At 41.9% G+C, this 19,550-nt stretch overlaps 1 protein-coding gene across 1 annotated transcript; it reads right to left on the bottom strand.

Annotated features, from left to right (window-relative positions):
- Positions 1-1,379: 1,379 nt before the first annotated feature.
- Positions 1,380-18,298, bottom strand: ADHFE1 (alcohol dehydrogenase iron containing 1). The gene is made up of 14 exons (XM_078855145.1): positions 18,186-18,298; positions 16,806-16,846; positions 16,320-16,357; positions 15,820-15,873; positions 14,204-14,358; positions 12,824-13,020; positions 11,154-11,231; positions 10,693-10,798; positions 7,278-7,430; positions 5,961-6,059; positions 5,226-5,304; positions 4,740-4,836; positions 3,600-3,757; positions 1,380-1,873 (listed from the first exon to the last, which is right to left on the bottom strand). The coding sequence occupies exons 1-14, from the start codon at positions 18,245-18,247 to the stop codon at positions 1,790-1,792; spliced, it is 1,401 nt and encodes a 466-aa protein (XP_078711271.1). The 5' UTR covers positions 18,248-18,298; the 3' UTR covers positions 1,380-1,789.
- Positions 18,299-19,550: the final 1,252 nt, after the last annotated feature.

The raw sequence follows: 19,550 nt of genomic DNA, 5'->3' as shown, positions 1-19,550 counted from the left end.
GGGCCGTGTAAGGACATGTTAGGGTGGTGCAAGGACCACGGCTAGGCAGCACAAAGCAGGATTGGTTGAGGACAAGTGGAGAGATTTGGCAGGAAAGAGAAACGAGAGGGGAGCATGAGAGGCAAACATGTGTAGAGGTGTTACGTAACGGGGAGAAACGGGCAGTTACACTGGGGTGTCTACATCCACGTCCGCAAACGGTTTCCACCCTGGGGGGCTGTGTGGGGGGGGAGGCTGGGATCCCACACAGCCCCGCCCCCCTCGAGGGCATGTTGGTATATAAGGCGGAGAGCGAGAGAGCTCGAGGCAGTCGTTGGGTACAGATCAAGATGAAGAGCCAGTGAAGACTGAAGGCCAGCTAGCTAGACCTGGAACTACCCTGACTCGCTGTTCTTGTAAGGGCCGAGCAGGGCAAGCCAGTGGCGACCTCAGAGCAGTGAGGTCTGATGTCCTTGTAATGGCCAGACTCGTGTGGCTGAGGGTCAGAACCTGCGCCGAAGCTGGGCCAGGTTAGCGAGCCTACATTTGGGGAAGGTCTGGAATAGAGGGAAGTAAGGAGTTAACGGGGAGCGTTAGCTGGGGAACACTTCCTCTAATAGACCGGGTGAAGAGGCCGATACCTCTTCAAGTGTTAGAGTCGTTACCCTCCATCAGCTTCTCCTGCGTCACATACGCCCGTTATACATGGAAATTTGGAGGAACGTACTGGAGGGTTCCAGAAAATCGAGGGTATATAAAGGGGGTGTAAATTGTGCTCGGGGCTCTTAGAGATAGCTGAATATATTTATAAAGACCTTACCTGAACATCGGTGCACGTGTACCCTCTTGCACATGCATACTTCCTCCATATTTCACGGACTCACTATTGTGCTAAATCGCCACTCTCCTCCCCATTGCGCCCACGCAAGCCGTGTCCCGAGCTCGTGATTGACGTGATTCCACAGTGGCTTCACACTTACCTCCACACACTTTTGACCATTCCACAATTAAAGCAAAAGTGGCAGACTTTATACATTTGATGCAGAATCGGCCAAACATTAATTACAAGGTGCGATTTTTGTTTTGCTTTTGTATGAAAGCAGCAGCGATTGCAAGAAAGTTGTAGAATGATTGACCAAAATATATATATCCATCATTTTACGACTTGCACCCATCAATCTAACTGCCAGAATTGGGAAATTACCAGTCATCATTCTACTTTTTTTCTGCTGAGATGCTTCCATTTCTTGTCTTCAATCATTTTTGTATGTGTTCTCCGACATTCTCATCGCTTTTGTTTGGCATCTTTGACCCATTTCATAACTCTCCTCTTTTTCTTCTATAATTTTCTAATCAAGCACTTTTACCTTACCGAAACAAAATAAGCCTGATACGAAAAGCTTTCATTTTCAGACTGTAAGTACACATCTTTTATTTTTGGTATAATTATGGCAGTGACTTGCTGATAAGAATAGACAAGTTTCTGTTCCTAAAAAAAAGAGTTGGAATTTATAAACACTTTTAAGCGCTATGTAAGAATTTCTCATTGACTGGATATCGTCTGAAAATCACGAGGGGGGTGGAATCATTCCAAAATCCCTTCCAAATGAAATTAGAAGGTGCTGCGACTTCTTACCAATCATTTCTCTCCACGCAGTACCGGCACAAAATATTGCATCAAGCGTGCATATCGGGCACCGAAAATGTGTGGCTTTTACAATTAGTTTTGAAAAATACAGTATATTTTGAATAAAATGTGAGATATATCCGACGCCGTGCGAGAACATTATTTTGGTCGGAGCTTCCTTCCTCAGTAAATTCTCATTGATGCTTCAAACAACGCTGCCAGGTCCTCTTCATTTTGGGGCCTTGGAGACAACTTGGTGACTCGTTCCTGAAACAGATTAAGGCCGGAGAGTTGACGTGTACAAAAAATAAACTTGCCCATTCGCCAATTTATATTCAATGTCAAAGGTCAAAGGTGCAGCCCTGCAATGTATTGCTAACGTCACTGATGGCGGAAGGGCATCCACTATCCCTATCGAAATCTAGAACCATTACGCACACTTCAAGGAACATTCACAACATTGATCAGATCAAGTTTAAAGGGTTGCCAGTAGAGTCTGGCGATTCATTGCTCGCAGCACTGCTTGCAGAAGGGCTTCCACTTGAGGGAGCTATAGACAGTCATTTATAGTGAGTAATTTGGTCGACTCTTCCACATTGGCTTGATATCGCAGAAGAGATGGGAGTACCTACACTTGACCACATCACACACAACCTGCCAATCTTTCGATTTAAAGTATTGTAATGAAACATCTCATCATTGATTGTCATTGAATTTATCACGAGCCGGAATCATGAATGTACTTAGTCTATTTTTCGATTTAAAGCTTTCGTGACTGCAGGGATTCATCTTCTTGGTTCTTTCGGTAAAGTCACGTAGAAGGGAAGTAGTAAAATAAAAATAAAACATAATAAAATAATTCTCACGACGTTTCGGCCACAACGCAAGCAGCCGTCCTCAGGTGAAAACCAGGTCTGTCGAGGCGACAGCGTCTGGTTTTCACCTGAGGACGGCTGCTTGCGTTGTGGCCGAAACGTCGTGAGAATTGTATTTTATTATGTATTATTTTTATTATTTTATTACTTCCCTTCTACGTGACTTTACCGAAAGAACCAAGACGATGAACCTGCCAATCGATTCAACTGCTGTGCCAGGAGATTGAATCGGCGACCTCTGGATCGCAAGTCCACTGTGTTAAACGTTCGACCATGCAGCATTTATATTCAATGTAAGTATGTAATATAAGCGTGGGCAGTTTACACAAACACTTCTATTTACAAATTGTTATGCATTGCCCATGATGACAATATTAAACTTTGAATAAAAGTGTATCTGTTCTTTTTCATAACATATATAGGTAGTGTGATAAATGACCAAATACTTTGACTTATCAGATCTCGGAAGCTAAACAGGGTAGTACCTGGATGAGTGCCCGCCATGCGCAGCAGGTTCTGATAGGCTGTGAGGCTATGTAGTGCGTTGCAGAGGGCAATGCAAACAAAGTACATTGTTCTGCTATACATCTATGCTCCCATGTCTATGCTGCTTAACTTCAACAACCTGCACTGACCAGCATGTAGGGAATCCCTCATCCAGCAGTGGATTGACACAAGGTTCTGCATATGTGCCGTGTATTATAATCAACACTCGTACGGAGTTACGGCACACCAAATTACACAAATGGAAATTCAGAAATTTTGAAAAGTTGCATTGGCAACATAAAAAAATGCGACAGCAATCAAGCGTACCAGCCATGGGGCAGCCAACTGAGCTTGATGGGCTCTCGACAATACAGGTAGCTTCAAAAAAATGTTAACATTTATATGGGACCATCGTTTTTAATGGAAAAAGAACGAATAATACACTTTAACTTGATAACAAATGTATGCTAATAGCTTAAACAAGTCAAAGAGTCTCCACTTGTTCGCCATCGTTGTCAACACGTGCCTAGAATCTTCTCCAGGTGGTCTCCAGAGCCCAGAGGCACATATCTTTTACTATTGTTGAAAATTCTCAGAAGTGTCCAATATTTTTTTGAGCACCCTGTACTCACCTGGGGCAGGGTGCCCTTGACGAGTGCGGGGATGTCCTGGGACGAGTACCCCACAGCGCTCAAGCCATCCTCGACGTTGAGGTCAAACAAAAGCGCACGCAGAGTGTCGGCAAGAATGGACCCCGCGTCAGCTCGCTTCGCTTGGCTTACGTCCGCCCCTAGGCAGAGGCAAGCATTCGTGGAGGTGTAGTGGTTCACAAGAAGACGTCATCAAATCTACCCCTCTATTTAAGGAACGAAACAAGAGGATTTATCCACAAATCTGGCTGCCGTGTGATGATGCTAGTTGTAATTACTGGCGAAACGTCGTACTCAGATTGTAAATGTTGTGGATTTGCCCTCCAACACACCGGTGTGCTGTACTAATAACGAATTGGCATGTTCTGTTTACATGACAAACCTTACTAATTAGCTGTGTCGGGTGGTGGCGGGTTTAACGACACATTTATATTTATGCAATCTAACCCAAAAAACGTGTATTGTGGATCAAAAAAGTATATCGTCAAGGAACGTTTTAGGCAATGGCCCATTCACTCAGCAAGTAGAGAGGGCTGATAGGTACAGAGCTTATATAATGACATTTAACTCATTAACAATTTTTTTCTGGCAACAAAACAGGTGTTAAGATGTTAAAACACCAAACTGAAACCTTTTACAAGGAATCATGTCTGCATTAACCACAATGCTTGTGGTCAGAATGCAAACCAAAAAAACACTCTAATAATATATGCATTGTCTTTGAAACTGATTGGACCACCCCAGAGACCAGAGGACACCATCTTAACACAACTGTTTTGTTGCCAGAAAAAAGGGGAAAACCTATTCCCATATTTTGGCACTGGCAAAGGAGGTCCCATGATAATTTTTTTTTTACCAGGTTATGGTCCACTGAGCTATAATTACACATCTCTTTTTCAGAAGCGATCTGGCCACAAACGATAGCCCAACGAAGTGGCTTATCACGTGTAAATTTACCACAGCCCAATTCTTTGAAAGCACGTTTCTAAACGTGGATGGAAAAACCGGAGGACCGTTTATACAGACATCCACCTGCCCTGTTCTGCTACATTAGACTGTATTTAAAACAATGGATGTAACCATTTCTCAAACAGCCAACTAGCATGCCGGCAGCAGCCCTACCAAGGATTGCAGCTGCCTCGAGATGTCGCTCTGGGCACATGGCGGCGGTGAACGTGAAGACAGCAGGGGAGGTCAGCACCACCGAAAGACCGTGAGGCTGGAATGAACAAAAACATCAGGAAGTAATGATTCACTCCCTCGGAAATTCAGTGGATTTGTTAAGATTTGCTGGTTATGATTCGAATGAACAATTCTCATTGGTACCTTGTTACCATTTTGTGAATTTTGTTACTCATTTGTTCTGTCCAGTGTGTAATTTTGTTCGTCCTGTTTGACTAAATATAATTGAGAATACGATTTGCACATAATTATCATTAACTTAAATAATATCTTCTCACATGCACGATTTAATGCACATGTATTGAAGCCATAATACAGTATTTCAATGTTAATTTATGCATATTTACTTGCCTATTAGATGTTTGATTTTTTTTCTTTTACACATAGAAACATAACTAAAGTGTCTTGAATGTGCTAATTTCTCACCAAAATTGGGTGATCCACATTGTAATCCTTTGCTCTGTAATGTTTTACCATTCCAGCTATGGGGTACGACATCCCGTGACTGAAAATGCGCACGTGAAAAAAAAACCTTATTATGAACGCAATGTAAAAAAACCAACTGCCAGGTTGTAAACCAGAACGCACGAATATTAATGAAAGTTGTAAAATAGCTTACACACACCCTCTCACATCGTAACAAAAAAACTCACACATTAAGCAATAACACTGCCTTAATTGGAAATATATATGTATACATATACTGTAATAGCTGTAATAGGTGACATTTCAGGCAACAGACCTTCTTTCATCGCACGTGTGGTGATCATAATAAACGTTTTTGGGTTAGATCGCGTTATTTATAAATGTGTCGTAACCCTCCACCACCCGACACGGCCAATCAGCAAAAAAAGTGTCACGTTGACAAAAGACAAATAGTTCACTACTTTAGCCTACCGGTGTGTTGAACAGTGAATCCACAACATTTACCATTTTTGAGTACGACGTTTCGCTGGTAATTACATCCAGCATCATCGGGCAATTCGCTAGAATTGTCAACGTGACACTTTTTTTGCTGATTGGCCGTGTCGGGTGGTGGAGGGTTACGACGCATTTATAAATAACGCAATCTAACCCACAAACGTTTATTGTGAACAATATTGGTCGCGAAAGCCTACGTGTTAAACTGACGTGTGGTGATGTAAGTGCAATAAACTCTACCAGAGATGAACGCCGGCATTCCCAAAGCCGATCCCTGCAAACACGCTGGCGAGGTGCATGCTGGAGCGTGCTTCCAGGTCATCCTGCTGCCTCACCGCCCTGTGGCACAAACACACAAGTGTCCAGGGGTATTTGAAAGTGTTCGCATGGCAACCTTTAATAATTAATTCGGTTTCAGCCGAGGTGACTCGCTGGTAGAGTGCTTGGCTCACAATCGGAGGGTTTGCGAGTTCAAATCCCGGATGAGGGTTGGCTCAGCCCACCGTTCCTCCTGGGGATTTAATTAAAAAAAACGAGTTCCACTTTGTGGGCGTGTCGACAGTGGTTGTTCTATGGCAGGGGTCTGCAACCAATATAACACGAAGAGCCGTTTCTTTTCTAAATTCGGTAAGTAAAAAAAAACAAGAATCAATATTTCAAGAGGCCGCAATGCACGTGAATACGTGACGGTGGTCCTGAATAAACAACTTTCACGAAGCAGTTACTTGAAGAGGCGCATGCGGCTCCAGAGACGCAGGCTCAGGGGCTCTAAAAAGGAGATGTCCATATGAGTGGGAAATGGATCTGACTTTGTTCACGAGTAAAAACAACTGCTTGGCGTTTAAAGCTCCGCTTTTACTTCTATATACTGGTATACATTAGCAGGCTATCAGCTTCAAGGTCACATTTCACAGCAGCCAAATTACTTGGTTCACTGATGATGTGGATGACATGTTTAGGTATTTAGTACAAGACTTAAAGCAATTTTCTAGCTTTAGGATGGCCATTCCCTAAGAGTTAAACCATCAACATCTTTTTGAGGGCCAAAATACAAAAAATTAGATTCCAGTCAAATGCCTCTACTTATTGGATGCTTTTTGTGTATTTTTAAAGGAGATTATGAAAGCGTTAACCATAGGCAGAGGAAGTTATTGACAGCTTTAGGTGATTATAAAAATTTAATCTCTTGCTTTGCAACATTATATTCAGAAAGCACTGTACTTTTAAAAGTAGTGTATGGTAGCAAAATGTTTAAGTAAAAAATGGTATAAAAAAAGACAATATACCATTGATTCATATACGACGGGGTGGAACGCTGGTGCGGTGATTAACAAATTTCACTCAACCCAGACACCCGAGTTTAGTGGTAAAAAATGGTAAGACAACTCCGATGACTGACACCACATGGAGGAGGCCATCATCCAGCAGTGAATTGATGCAAGGCTGCACATGATCACCAAATGAATGGACGACAACAGTACAACTCAGCAGTGGCTTTTCTAAACGAGAGCTCCTAAAAATGTGTTAGGGCGAAGAATGTAGGGATGCACAACGCACCTCTTCATGTATTTGGCCACGATTTTCAGGGCATGAATTGACCACACGTCACTGATGGGGTTACTGCCTTGGTACGCGGGCCGGTTGATTGGATTGGGAGGGCACGGCGAGCGCTGGTGGTAGGGGAGAGCCGTGTACGATTCCAGCGCATGGCTACACATTCAGTCAAACACAGCAGTGAGAAGGTTAATACACAAGTCCATCGACAGATTGAGGTGGAGTTTAATGCGATTTAGATTTTATATTGGAGTAAAAAAATATACACCGCTCATAATATTCGAAATAACACATCTGAATGTCCTTTGAGAGATAATACCGAAGCTACTATGCCTGTCTTCTTGGTTCTTTCGGTAAAGTCACGTAGAAGGGAAGTAATAAAATAATAAAAATAAAACATAATAAAACAATTCTCACGACGTTTCGGCCACAACGCAAGCAGCCGTCCTCAGGCGAAGAATGAGAACATTATCAAGCTAGGAGCTTATATAGGTGTAGCGAGGAGGAGCGCCTTAACAAAAGAATGTGCATATGAAGAGGAATTTAGCATACCAATGGGCAATGCATAGGAGGTGGGCGGAGGGGTTTCAAAGTCCCATTATGCCCATGCATTATGCAGGATCAACAGCACCACGGGGGGGCGCAAGGAACAGCGTTAATAAAGGAAAGGAATGTTAGTGATATGTAGCTGCATTTGCCAAACAACCACGTAGAAAACCAAAGTGAAAACTACATAAAAAACTAAAATATAAACTGATACTTACTATACTCTACAATAAGCTGAGTTACTAACAACAAAAAATAAATTACAATTCTACGTCGTAAGAAGTATATAATATACTTCCATCTATGGCAGTATATAGTACTGTATATGCTAAGAGAATAAAGTTTAGATGGAAGTATATTATATACTTCTTACGACGTAGAATTGTAATTTATTTTTTGTTGTTAGTAACTCAGCTTATTGTAGAGTATAGTAAGTATCAGTTTATATTTTAGTTTTTTATGTAGTTTTCACTTTGGTTTTCTACGTGGTTGTTTGGCAAATGCAGCTACATATCACTAACATTCCTTTCCTTTATTAACGCTGTTCCTTGCGCCCCCCCGTGGTGCTGTTGATCCTGCATAATGCATGGGCATAATGGGACTTTGAAACCCCTCCGCCCACCTCCTATGCATTGCCCATTGGTATGCTAAATTCCTCTTCATATGCACATTCTTTTGTTAAGGCGCTCCTCCTCGCTACACCTATATAAGCTCCTAGCTTGATAATGTTCTCATTCTTCGCCTGAGGACGGCTGCTTGCGTTGTGGCCGAAACGTCGTGAGAATTGTTTTATTATGTTTTATTTTTATTATTTTATTACTTCCCTTCTACGTGACTTTACCGAAAGAACCAAGAAGATGAATCCCTGCAGTCACGAAAGCTTTAAATCGAAATCTACTATGCCTGCATAAGTCGGTGCATAAGTCCTGCATGTTTCATTACTGCAACTGTTTGGTATGTGTGTGTGTGTGTTTTTTTGTGTGTTTGCTTTATTTAGGCACAAGAGTTTTCTAAAACTATTGGTCGGCATCGAAATCCCACCAACCACAACTGGGCATTTAATGGTTTACGGCCTCAAGCGATTTTCTGAATTGTGTTGCCCCATCGCACGCGTGGGTTTTCCTCCGGGTTTCTCCGGTTTCCTCCCACTCGTATAAAAGCTCGTCATTAATTGGCTGAAAAAAAAATCTTCAAAATAACAAAAACAAAACGCGTGATCCTCCTGAAAGAGTCCTGCGACTCAGTGTGGCTCTCCTGGATACATATTTCAAGAAGCTGCTTGGAGACTCCTGTTGTGCAGTCCCCTATACATAGACTAAGCATCTTCTTGGTTCTTTCGGTAAAGTCACGTAGAAGGGAAGTAATAAAATAATAAAAATAAAACATAATAAAACAATTCTCACGACGTTTCGGCCACAACGCAAGCAGCCGCCCTCAGGCGAAGAATGAAACACCACCAAGCTTGAAGCGTATATTTAAGCTGGGTTAGAGGGGGGGAGGTGGGAAGAAGAGCGCCTAGACAAAATAATTTGCATATCAAGAGGAATTCAGCATATGGAAAATGCGTAGGAGGTGGGCTGGGGGGGTTCCAAATCAATACTATGCCCGTGCATTATGCAGGATTAGCAGCATCAAAGGGGGGGGGGAGGGGGGTAGCATTAACAAAGGAAAGGAATGTTAATCGTATGTAGCTGCAGTTACTAAACAACCACGTAAAAAACTAAAGTATAAACTTGATATGCAAATTATTTTGTCTAGGCGCTCTTCTTCCCACCTCCCCCCCTCTAACCCAGCTTAAATATACGCTCCAAGCTTGGTGGTGTTTCATTCTTCGCCTGAGGACGGCTGCTTGCGTTGTGGCCGAAACGTCGTGAGAATTGTTTTATTATGTTTTATTTTTATTATTTTATTACTTCCCTTTTACGTGACTTTACCGAAAGAACCAAGAAGATGAATCCCTGCAGTCACGAAAGCTTTAAATCGAAAAATAGACTAAGTACATTCATGATTCCGGCTCGTGATAAATTCAATGACAATCAATGATGAGATGTTTCATTACAATACTGTGGATTTATCTCCTGCCTCATTTGTACTGCCGTCACGGTATTATCTGTTGGATATACTTCATGTCTTGTGAGTAACGTCAGTCTCATTACCACTGTCCGTCTTGCTCTGTGCCATTTGGATTTTGTCTCGATAGCAGAGGTGGGACAAAGTCATTGTTATGCAAGTCACAAGTAAGTCTCAAGTCTTTGCTCTCGAGTCCCGAGTCAAGTCGAGTCAAAGATGAGGCAAGTCCAAGTCGAGTCTGAAGTCATCAAAATCATGACTCGAGTCTGACTCGAGTCCAAGTCGCATGACTCGAGTCCACACCTCTGAGGTGGGACAAAGTCATTGTTGTGCAAGTCACAAGTAAGTCTCAAGTCTTTGCTCTCGAGTCCCGAGTCAAGTCGAGTCAAAGATGAGGCAAGTCCAAGTCGAGTCTGAAGTCATCAAAATCATGACTCGAGTCTGACTCGAGTCCAAGTCGCATGACTCGAGTCCACACCTCTGCTCGATAGTACTGCCCGTCTCATTTGTACTCCCTCAGATCTAGTTTCTATCTTGTCTGTGCGATCTGGTTTGTCTTGTCCTGCTTCATTTGTGTGCTCTGTCTCATTCGTTCTGCCAGCCCAAATGCAACATCACATCATTTATGTATATCGTAAATAATCGATTCTGACACATGCGATTCCATGCCTGCATCACGTGCGTGAAATAAAATGTTTAGTCAATAAACCATTACATTCCAAATCACAACATGATATACCCATTAGTGAAATGTGTGTCTGCGCTCACAGTTTAAAGTGCGGGTAGTGGGCGTTGGGCTCACCAGAGAACGTCAAATCCACTGTTGGCACAAACGCGCTCCGGCATGTGCAGTGTGTGCAGTGGGTCCACCAGCCCCAGCGTTGGTTTCATGGCTCTGCTAGCAATGCCTGCTCACAGACAATCGATTACATTCCCATTGAATAGAGCTGCCATTTGACATGACAAATCATTTGGCTAATCATCGAACAAAGACGGGCACTATATCGCGCGCTTTCGGATGCGCTTTTGCGGCCACCTGGAATGCTCTTCCGTCCAATATCAAAAACTCATTTGTTTAGAACTGCTTTGTGTGCTTAGTTTGTTGCCCTTCCCCCGCAGCTCCCATTAGCACGGTTGGCTAAGTATGGTGTGAAAGCAGTTCATCATACATACATTACAGTGTCAACTTTATCAGAACTATACATAGCCAAGGTGTGGATGACATCAGATGCATGGCTTAACTTTCAACCAAGCTTAGATTACCTGTTTTAGCCTTCAGTGGCTCATAGTCAAAAATAGCCACTCCTGTCGTCTCGCTGCCAGTGCCAGCTGTTGTCGGCACTAGACAAATAAAATGAAAGAACTGCGTGAATTTGTGATAAAAGTGAATGCAAACATTTGGCACATGGCACATTCAACTCAAGAATATCACTTGATTGTCAGTCATGAAGGTTATTTGACAATACCTCACCATCCTTGGTAATGTGATTTAAAGGGGGACCCAAGAACAATTCAGATATCACTTGCCATTCTTGGCCAAGAATCAAACTTAGGTCATCAGTGAAAGTGCAGTGATATTCTTAGGTTTTTTCAGTAAAGTCACGTAGGTAAAAAATTAAAATTAATAAAAGTAAAATAAAAGTAAAATAACATAATTATGTTAAATTATTTTAATTTTTTATTTTGTTTTTTATTTTTATTTTACTTTTATTAATTTAAAATTTTTACCTACGTGACTTTACCGAAAAAACCTAAGAATATGAATCCTTGCAGTCACGAAACCTTCAAATCTAGAAAGTGCAGTGAACTAACCACTGCTCCACTCCTAAGTATAACTGGTAGAAGATAAGGTTCACATGAATAAATGTGCGTCTGGGTGTTTCACCTTGCCACGTTGTCATAGCACGGGCAGACTGATCAGAAAGCAGTTGTCATCATGTAATTCATTTGTTCTATTTCAAATGGAGATTTTAAAAAATGAACGGTATATAATTTAAAAGTCAGATTGACATTGCACAATGTTTTGCACAATCCAAACGTCGCCAATTCCATCTCGTAGCATGGCAGCTGAAACAATGCGCAAGTTTCTTAAATCCCCTCGCCTTTGTCCACTCAGCAGTACAAATGAGTATCCCACGGCCAGTGACTTGGCAGGTCACATGTGGAGAGGTAAAGTGGAGGTAATCCCACCGACGCAAAAATGTCTGGTCACCCTGAATATAGTAGGCCAAAATACGCTAGAAGGGGCTCTTGATAGGTCTCTTCATGGGATGCCCTTCCACCAGCAGTCACATGAGCAAGTAATTACAAGGCTGCACCTTTAGCTTTTTTTACGTAACAAATAAATAATCCTAAAATAGCTTCTAGATTTGAAGCTTTCGTGACTGCAAGGATTCATACTCTGGGTTTTGTGGTAAAGTCACATAGGTAAAAAATTAAAATAACTAAATGAAAACAACTAAAATAGCTTAACATGTAAAATAGGAAATTAAACCATAAGGTTGTGTGTGAAAGTATGAATCGAGAAAAAATTATATATATATTTTTTACATATAGATAAAAATAAAACAAGAAATTTGCTTTCAATGGCCTATTTAAATATTATAGTCTCTATCCAATGATGAATGTCACATGGTAAGCAAGTCTAAGGCTGGTATTACCTGATCAAGTATTTCCAGAAGCACACTCTATAATTCTATTTGAGGCCATTTGTACATTTATTTTCACGAGGTCAACATGTCCTCCCATTGCTACTTAGGAAGCCACTGGACTAATGGTACACTTTTAAATCTGGATTGAAAACTCTTTTCTTTAGAATTGCTTTTTCGTGTATAGTTTGTTTTCCTTCCCTCGCACCCTCGCACTACTGATAAGCACGATTGGCTACGTACGGTGCAAATAAGTTCAATGTACATACGTGCAACATACATTACCGGCAATGAGAGGTTTGAGTGTGGCGGTGACGGGCATGCCCTTTCCAATGGGGGCGTTCACAAAGTCTAGGAAATCGGCATCAGGGCTGGCGCTGTACAGGTTTGAGGCTTTGCACGTGTCCATGACGGAGCCCCCACCAACAGCCACGTAAGCATCGAACCCACCACTGCGTGCAAATGCGATGGCTTTCTTGAAACTGCAACGCAGCCCAGGGCAGCAGACAACACAAATATGCCGTTACACTTTTGTCAGTCCCCAGTGGCTCAGCGGTAGAGCGAGCAGCTCACACACGGAAGGTTGCAAAAGTTCGAATTCTGGTTTGGCGGGGGGGGGTTGAGTCAGCCCAATCATCATAATCAGGGGTTGTTAAAAGCAATACCATTTTGTAGGGAAGCCAACTATGGTTGTCTGATGGAAATACTTGCCCCAGCTATGGGAATGTGGAAATTATATCACTGGCTCAGGGCTGGAAACAGGAAATAATCGCCACCTCATCGCTCATTTGAGTAAGAATTCATTCTGACTATTTATTGGTCAGTTCTTCAATTAATTAAAAAGCCTGAACCTAAAGAATGGCTGCTGATATAAACAAGATGTGCTTCAGTTATCAGATTTGATCTCAAGAGCTAACACTGTTACAGTTGTAGTTGTATGACATTTGTTTATTAAGAGTGGTCCTGCGGCTTCTTTTTTTCTCTCCATATTTTGCATTATTCAAACTGTATAATCAGCGTACATTACGTTGGCTCTGTGTAATGAAATAAACTGCTATAAACCAAGTAAATGACGATCACACGGCATGATCCAATAGTCTAACGCGCTTACTTTTCACCTCCGCTGCTAAACCCTTTGGATCACTCTACATCCTACACATTCTGTTAACTGGCCTATGAAGTATTGTGAAGCATGTTCACAGTTTAGACGTAGCCCTGCCCCAAGGCAGACTTTACTACAGCAGAAGCAAGATGGAAGCACACCGCTTGGGAACACGGTCAGAAGTGCTTATATATCTTAAGTAGTGTGCACATTATGGGACCTCCTTTGCCAGTACCAGAGGACGCCAACAGGCGTACAACCTGGGCTGTACACCTTTTGTTTGCATTCTGACCACAAGTATTGTGGTTAATGCAGACATGATTCCTTGTAAAAGGTATCAGTTTGGTGTTTGAACATCTTAACACCTGTTTTGTTACCAGAAAAAAGGGGAAACCCTATTATCTTAAGTAGTGTGCTTATATCAGAAGTTGCCCTTTGCCTCCCCCACCCCCACCAGCGTAATGTAAGAATGTGTTGCTGATATGAGAACGGTGCAAGTATAAGGTGTCATTATGTCCAACTGCGACTGTATTGTTTTCTCGGGAATGGTGATTGATGAGAACCTGGTGTCTGTTGGCTCCACACGCACATCGTCGTAAACCTTGAAGTTGATTTTGCTGCTCACGAGGGAATCGAGCACTGCCCTCACTGGAGGTAGCCGTGACAGGTTTTTATCCGTCATCACACACACATTGCGCGCTCCAAGGTTCTGCAAATCCTGCAAGAAATTACATTAAAACTAAAAAAAACTATAGACAATTTTTATTTTACGAGGTAAGGCCCACTGAGCTATATAGCTATTTTTCAGAAGCGACCAGGCCACAAATGATAGCTCAACGAAGTGGCTCATCATGTGGAAATGTACAGCAGCCAAATACTCTCAACGCATGTTCCTAAATGTGGAGGGAAAAACCGGAGGACCAGGGGATAAATCCACGTGACCATGGGGAGAAAGATGTTGCAAACTCTAAATATATAGGCATACCAGGCGAGGTAGTTAACATCTCACCACCATGATAGCAGTGGCAATAAATCTTCATTATACATTGTCTTTGAAATCCATAGCTTGCAGTCAACCATACAAACCTTCAAAACATTTAATCTGACATTCATTGTAAATTACACCATTGGAACCTCCTTTGCCAGTAGCAAAATATGATAATTGTTTTTTTACTGTTTTATCTGGCAACACAACCGACACTTTTTTTTGTTGTGGACCAATCAATTTCAAGGACAGTGCATACATCATCAGAATTGTGTTTTTTGTTTGCATTCCAACCGCAGGTATTGTGGTCAATGCAAACATTACTCCTTGTAAAAAAAGGTGTCGGTTTTGTTGCCAGATAAAAGGGTAAAAAAACTAGTATCATTCATTGTAATGTTATATTAGAGCTGCCGGATGTCATCAGCATATAAATGATGGCTGACAATAAAATTGGACATGATTTTGCCAAGCAGGATGGCTATTCAAAATAGCAAGGGGCCAAAGATGGAGCATTTGTGGGACACCTTAGTACACATATTTAGGAAAGGAAGACAGTCATTGAGTAGCACAAGCAGAACCAGGAGAGAAGTGTGGCTGATACACCCACATAACTACGGAGACACTCATTGATTGCATGACCAATCGTGTCAAAAGTAGCGGAGCGTGTTTTCGGAGAACTAGGAGAGTGATCCACAGTCTGAAGAGAGGAAAGGACCATTTCTCACATGTAGAAGAGCAGTTTCAGTGAAACGGCCTTAGCAAAAACCAGATTGTACTGCGTTGTGGTGACCACAGAAGGAGAGGTGTATAGAGATGTGGGAGATGATGACCCGTTTTTAGGACTTTTCTAAAGAAAGGGAGGTCTGAGACAGGATGTTAGGGTTTAGTGTGGGGGATTTTTCACGATGGGAGTGACAACATCACCTTGAGAGGCTAAGGGAATGGTACCGGATGAGATGGGGGGCATTAGCGATTTTGATTATGCATGTTGCCAGGGTAGGTAAACAGCTAGGGATGAGTTTGGTGCAAAGAGAATCAATAATGGAAGATAAACAATTGGTTTGAGATTATTTGTAACGTTTGTGTTGACAGCATGTCACGGATAGGTGGTGGATAATTATGAATGGATATTAATGTTTTTTATTAATCATATTGTCATTTTATTTTAATTCATGCAAATCCATGTAGACATACCATGCCAATCTCTTGCGTCACTCCTTCTCCATAACGAATGTTGGAGCATGCCATCTGAAGAGAAAACAAAGAAAAAGCGCCGTTAATCACATGTTACAAAGACAAATCTGACGAAGTTATGCTACAAAGGGGTTTACAATTGTTTTTTTTTAATGCTTCACAACCTTTGGTTTTAATGTAAAGCATATATTCAGGATGTTCCTACAATCACATCTCGTAAAGGTGCATGAATCTTAGCGGATCTCAGAAGCTAAGCAGATATTTTGGTTAGTGCTTGCATGGTTGACGACCTTGGCTTGCGAGATTGTATAGGCATGGCACTGCGAGGTGGCCAGGAGATGGCAGTGATGGGAGCTATCCCCTCACAAGCGAGTGCCTTCTCTAGGTACTCTCGTTTCCTCCCACACTTAGTCACCCGTAAATGGTAATGGATAAACATCCCAATACAGGAAACCCCTTAAATAAAAAAATAATTTACTGTACTGATCCCCATACCTCACCTCAAAGGCATAATCTGTCTGCCTCTTGCTTGCTTCGGCTGTAACACAAAACCACGCAATTAATAATTAACCGTGTTGTACAAATTATAAGTGAAGCAACACATTCTGAATTATTTTAGGGGAAAGTAAAACAACGCCGGATTCGACCACCACAGCTGATAGTGAAGTGAGTGTAAATGCCGGATTCGTTACCCGTAGGTGAAAAATTAAAATTAATAAAAGTAAAATAAAAAATACAATAAAAATCACGACGTTTCGGAGGCAACACAAGCTTTCGTCCGAAACGTCGTGATTTTTATTTCATTTTTATTTTACTTTTATTAATTTTAATTTTTAACCTACGTGACTTTACCGAAAAAAACCTAAGAATATGAATCCTTGCAGTCACGAAAGCTTCAAATCTAGAGTTACCCTACCTGTTGCAGTATGAATGTTGTATGCGTTACTCTACCTGTTGCTGTGTGAATGCTGTATGCGTGACTCTACCTGTTGCTGTGTACGCATGGGAATGGGCAGGACAGCGACACCTGTTGGTCATCGACATTGGAATTAAACAGCAGCTTAACTTGTCACAAGTGTAGTGGCATAGAATAGTAATGTAGCAGTATAGCGCTGGCTGCTGGCAGCGAAGGAGATCTGCACCGGTGACGATAATTTGAACCGGTCCTGGGCCTCCCCTAGGTCGACTCAGCCTCAAACGAGTAACTGGTGTGGTGTGTGAACATCGCCACTGGGGAGAAAAAGGCATGGTGAATCCAAGTCCCGAGCGAAGCTGGATAGTAAAGCTAGTGTGTATATATACTGTACGTGGTCTCGTACACATTTATTGCATCTTCATGCCTGTCAACTCCTTATCAGTGCCCTACCTTATTACAGACCAATTCAGACATTATTGGTCACCCCGTACCCTGACCTTAAATCTCAACGTTCATCCTACAAAGTCCCATCACAAGGGAGAAGAAACACATCCGTTGTTGCCCGTATTGAAACGGCTGTACACCACATGGACCTGAAAACTAAATTTCCCCTAAACCGTGTGGGTCGACACCTTTTAGAACACAAATCCACCCATTACCCAGAGCGAGTCGGATTACGCGATTTTACTGCGCCTCTCGCGTTGCAAGCACTTTGGGGAGTCATCACTCACTATTTTTGCAAGCTTAGGAGAGTGTCAAAAAACTCCCCCCCCCCCAACACAGTTCAGTTCATTTCAGTACATTTATTCGGTATAGCCCTGTGAGCCATGCGGCTCTTGAATACGGTGCAACCGCAACAAAAACATGAACAAGAAACATTAAAGTGACTACGTGCAATCCAGGAAAAAAACAGCAAGATCTTCCAGCAAAAAGCGCCGTATATCAACGATGTGTGCAAAAATCCCAGTGGGATGCAAGTCAAACAATAACAACCATAAGACAATTTAGATTAAAGTTACGTCTAACTCTGTACTACAACAAACAAATATGGCTAAACCAAAACGTTGTCGAAATCACCAAAATAAAGCTATAAAAACAATGTAACAGTGATCATAGGAACTGATTCAAATTTAACAATAAACGATATCCATAATATGTACGACCAAACTTTGCAGCCATAGCTGGCAGCCTGAGTCACTCCATAACAGCAGGAGTACCAACCATTTTCAATGCACCTTTAAAGATCAGCACACTATAATCAAAACTCAAGATCATACTTTGCAGCGGTCATCCGGAGCGACACATTTGATTTCAGGCCACTGAATTGCAGCGGCAGCTAGGGGTGTAAAACTCACAGGTAGCGATCCAATTTGCAGTTTATACACACACACACAACCTCCCGCCGATAGAATGTTGAAAGGACGTCAACTTCAAAAGGGGAGAAACTCACGAAGCTTGCCGCAGCGCCTTGAGCAGCTGCACAACATGATCGACCCTCAATGACACAGCCATGGCCGGCGGCCCTTGCAAAAGCGAACGCGACAGAGTCGTCGGCTGCGCACAGAAAAGTGGCTCGGGAAGAATGCCAGGAACGGTGGTGCTGGTTGGAGAGTGGGAAAATGAAACCCCCCACCACCTCCCACCACGAGCCTCCATTGGCTAGTTGGCTTGTTGAGTGGAAGGTCACAGAGTGTGTGGGGGGAGTTGAGTAAAAGTTGTTTTTGAATTGGGGGGTGGTGGGCAAGTGTGTCTGTGTGCATGGCAGTCGATATCAGCAGATGGACTGCATGAAACTTGTACAGGATACCCACCGGATTACAGCCTGCCTGGGCAGGCCTGCCTAGGCAGGCTGTAATCCTGTAATTGTAAACAACATCATACCAGCGGTGACCAGATATCCATGAGTTTCTGTTTGAGGGTTGTCTGCGATTATCGCAAGGTCAGTTTCCCAGAGCTAAGAAAACAAACCAATGGTAAAAAAAAAACATTGAACTGGTACTCTTAGTTTTGAAATAAAAATTAATAAAAATAAAATAATAATTTATAAATTTTAATTTCATTTTTTTTACCTACGTGACTTTACCGAAGAAACTAAGAGTATGAATCCTTGCAGTCACGAAAGCTTCAAATCTAGAATTATTGAACTGGTGTTGGAGAAACATTTTTAAACATTACTCAAATGGGTATTACACAGCAGCAGCAGCGTCGCCACCTTGCTGCAACATCTTCGCCAGGACTCGCCTTAAAACAAGTCTTAAGACTCAAGTGAGGCTTTCCTGGGTAAACAAGTGTAATCATAATCATACGTTGTATTTTACATTGTTCTCTTATTATATGTGTTGTGCTATTCAAACTACTGCAACACAAATACGTACACATTTCCGAAAAGTTCTTCAAACTGCAGTTCACTCGACATAAGCTTGACACAATTGTTCTATCCATCGTGAATTTCCAGTCTACATCTCTAAACAATGCACAATTTCGTCGGCTATACAAGAAATAGAGCTCCAAATTAACTTACAAAAAAACGACGACTTCACAAAGACGACATGCTGTCAATAACTCTGAAAAAACCATACTTTTACCAAAAATAGCTCTTCATGAACAAAATAAACCAGCGAGTTTGTTATTGCAGAAATATGTTGTCAAGAAATAAAACTGAAAACTACATTTGAGCAGCAATAATATGCAGCCGCAGTATTTTTCAAAATGGATATGAATCAGTACTGTATAGGAATATCGTAGCAACCTTAGGTTATTTTTGGATGTTTATAGATTTCAAAAATGTTTTGATAATTTTAATAGTTGTTTAGTC

The sequence above is a fragment of the Lampetra fluviatilis genome, chromosome 4 (genome assembly GCF_964198595.1).
Source record: "Lampetra fluviatilis chromosome 4, kcLamFluv1.1, whole genome shotgun sequence".
NCBI lineage: Eukaryota > Metazoa > Chordata > Hyperoartia > Petromyzontiformes > Petromyzontidae > Lampetra > Lampetra fluviatilis.
This window is presented reverse-complemented; position numbering and strand designations above follow the sequence as displayed.

Excerpts from the sequence above, each read along its gene's own strand:
- ADHFE1 (XM_078855145.1), bottom strand. The coding sequence starts at position 18,247 with ATGGCTGTGTCATTGAGGGTCGATCATGTTGTGCAGCTGCTCAAGGCG. Across the intron at positions 15,874-16,319 it reads AGACAGATTATGCCTTTGAG|ATGGCATGCTCCAACATTCG; the intron begins GTGAGGTATGGG and ends TTTTCTCTTCAG. Across the intron at positions 6,060-7,277 it reads GTGGCCAAATACATGAAGAG|GGCGGTGAGGCAGCAGGATG; the intron begins GTGCGTTGTGCA and ends TTTGTGCCACAG.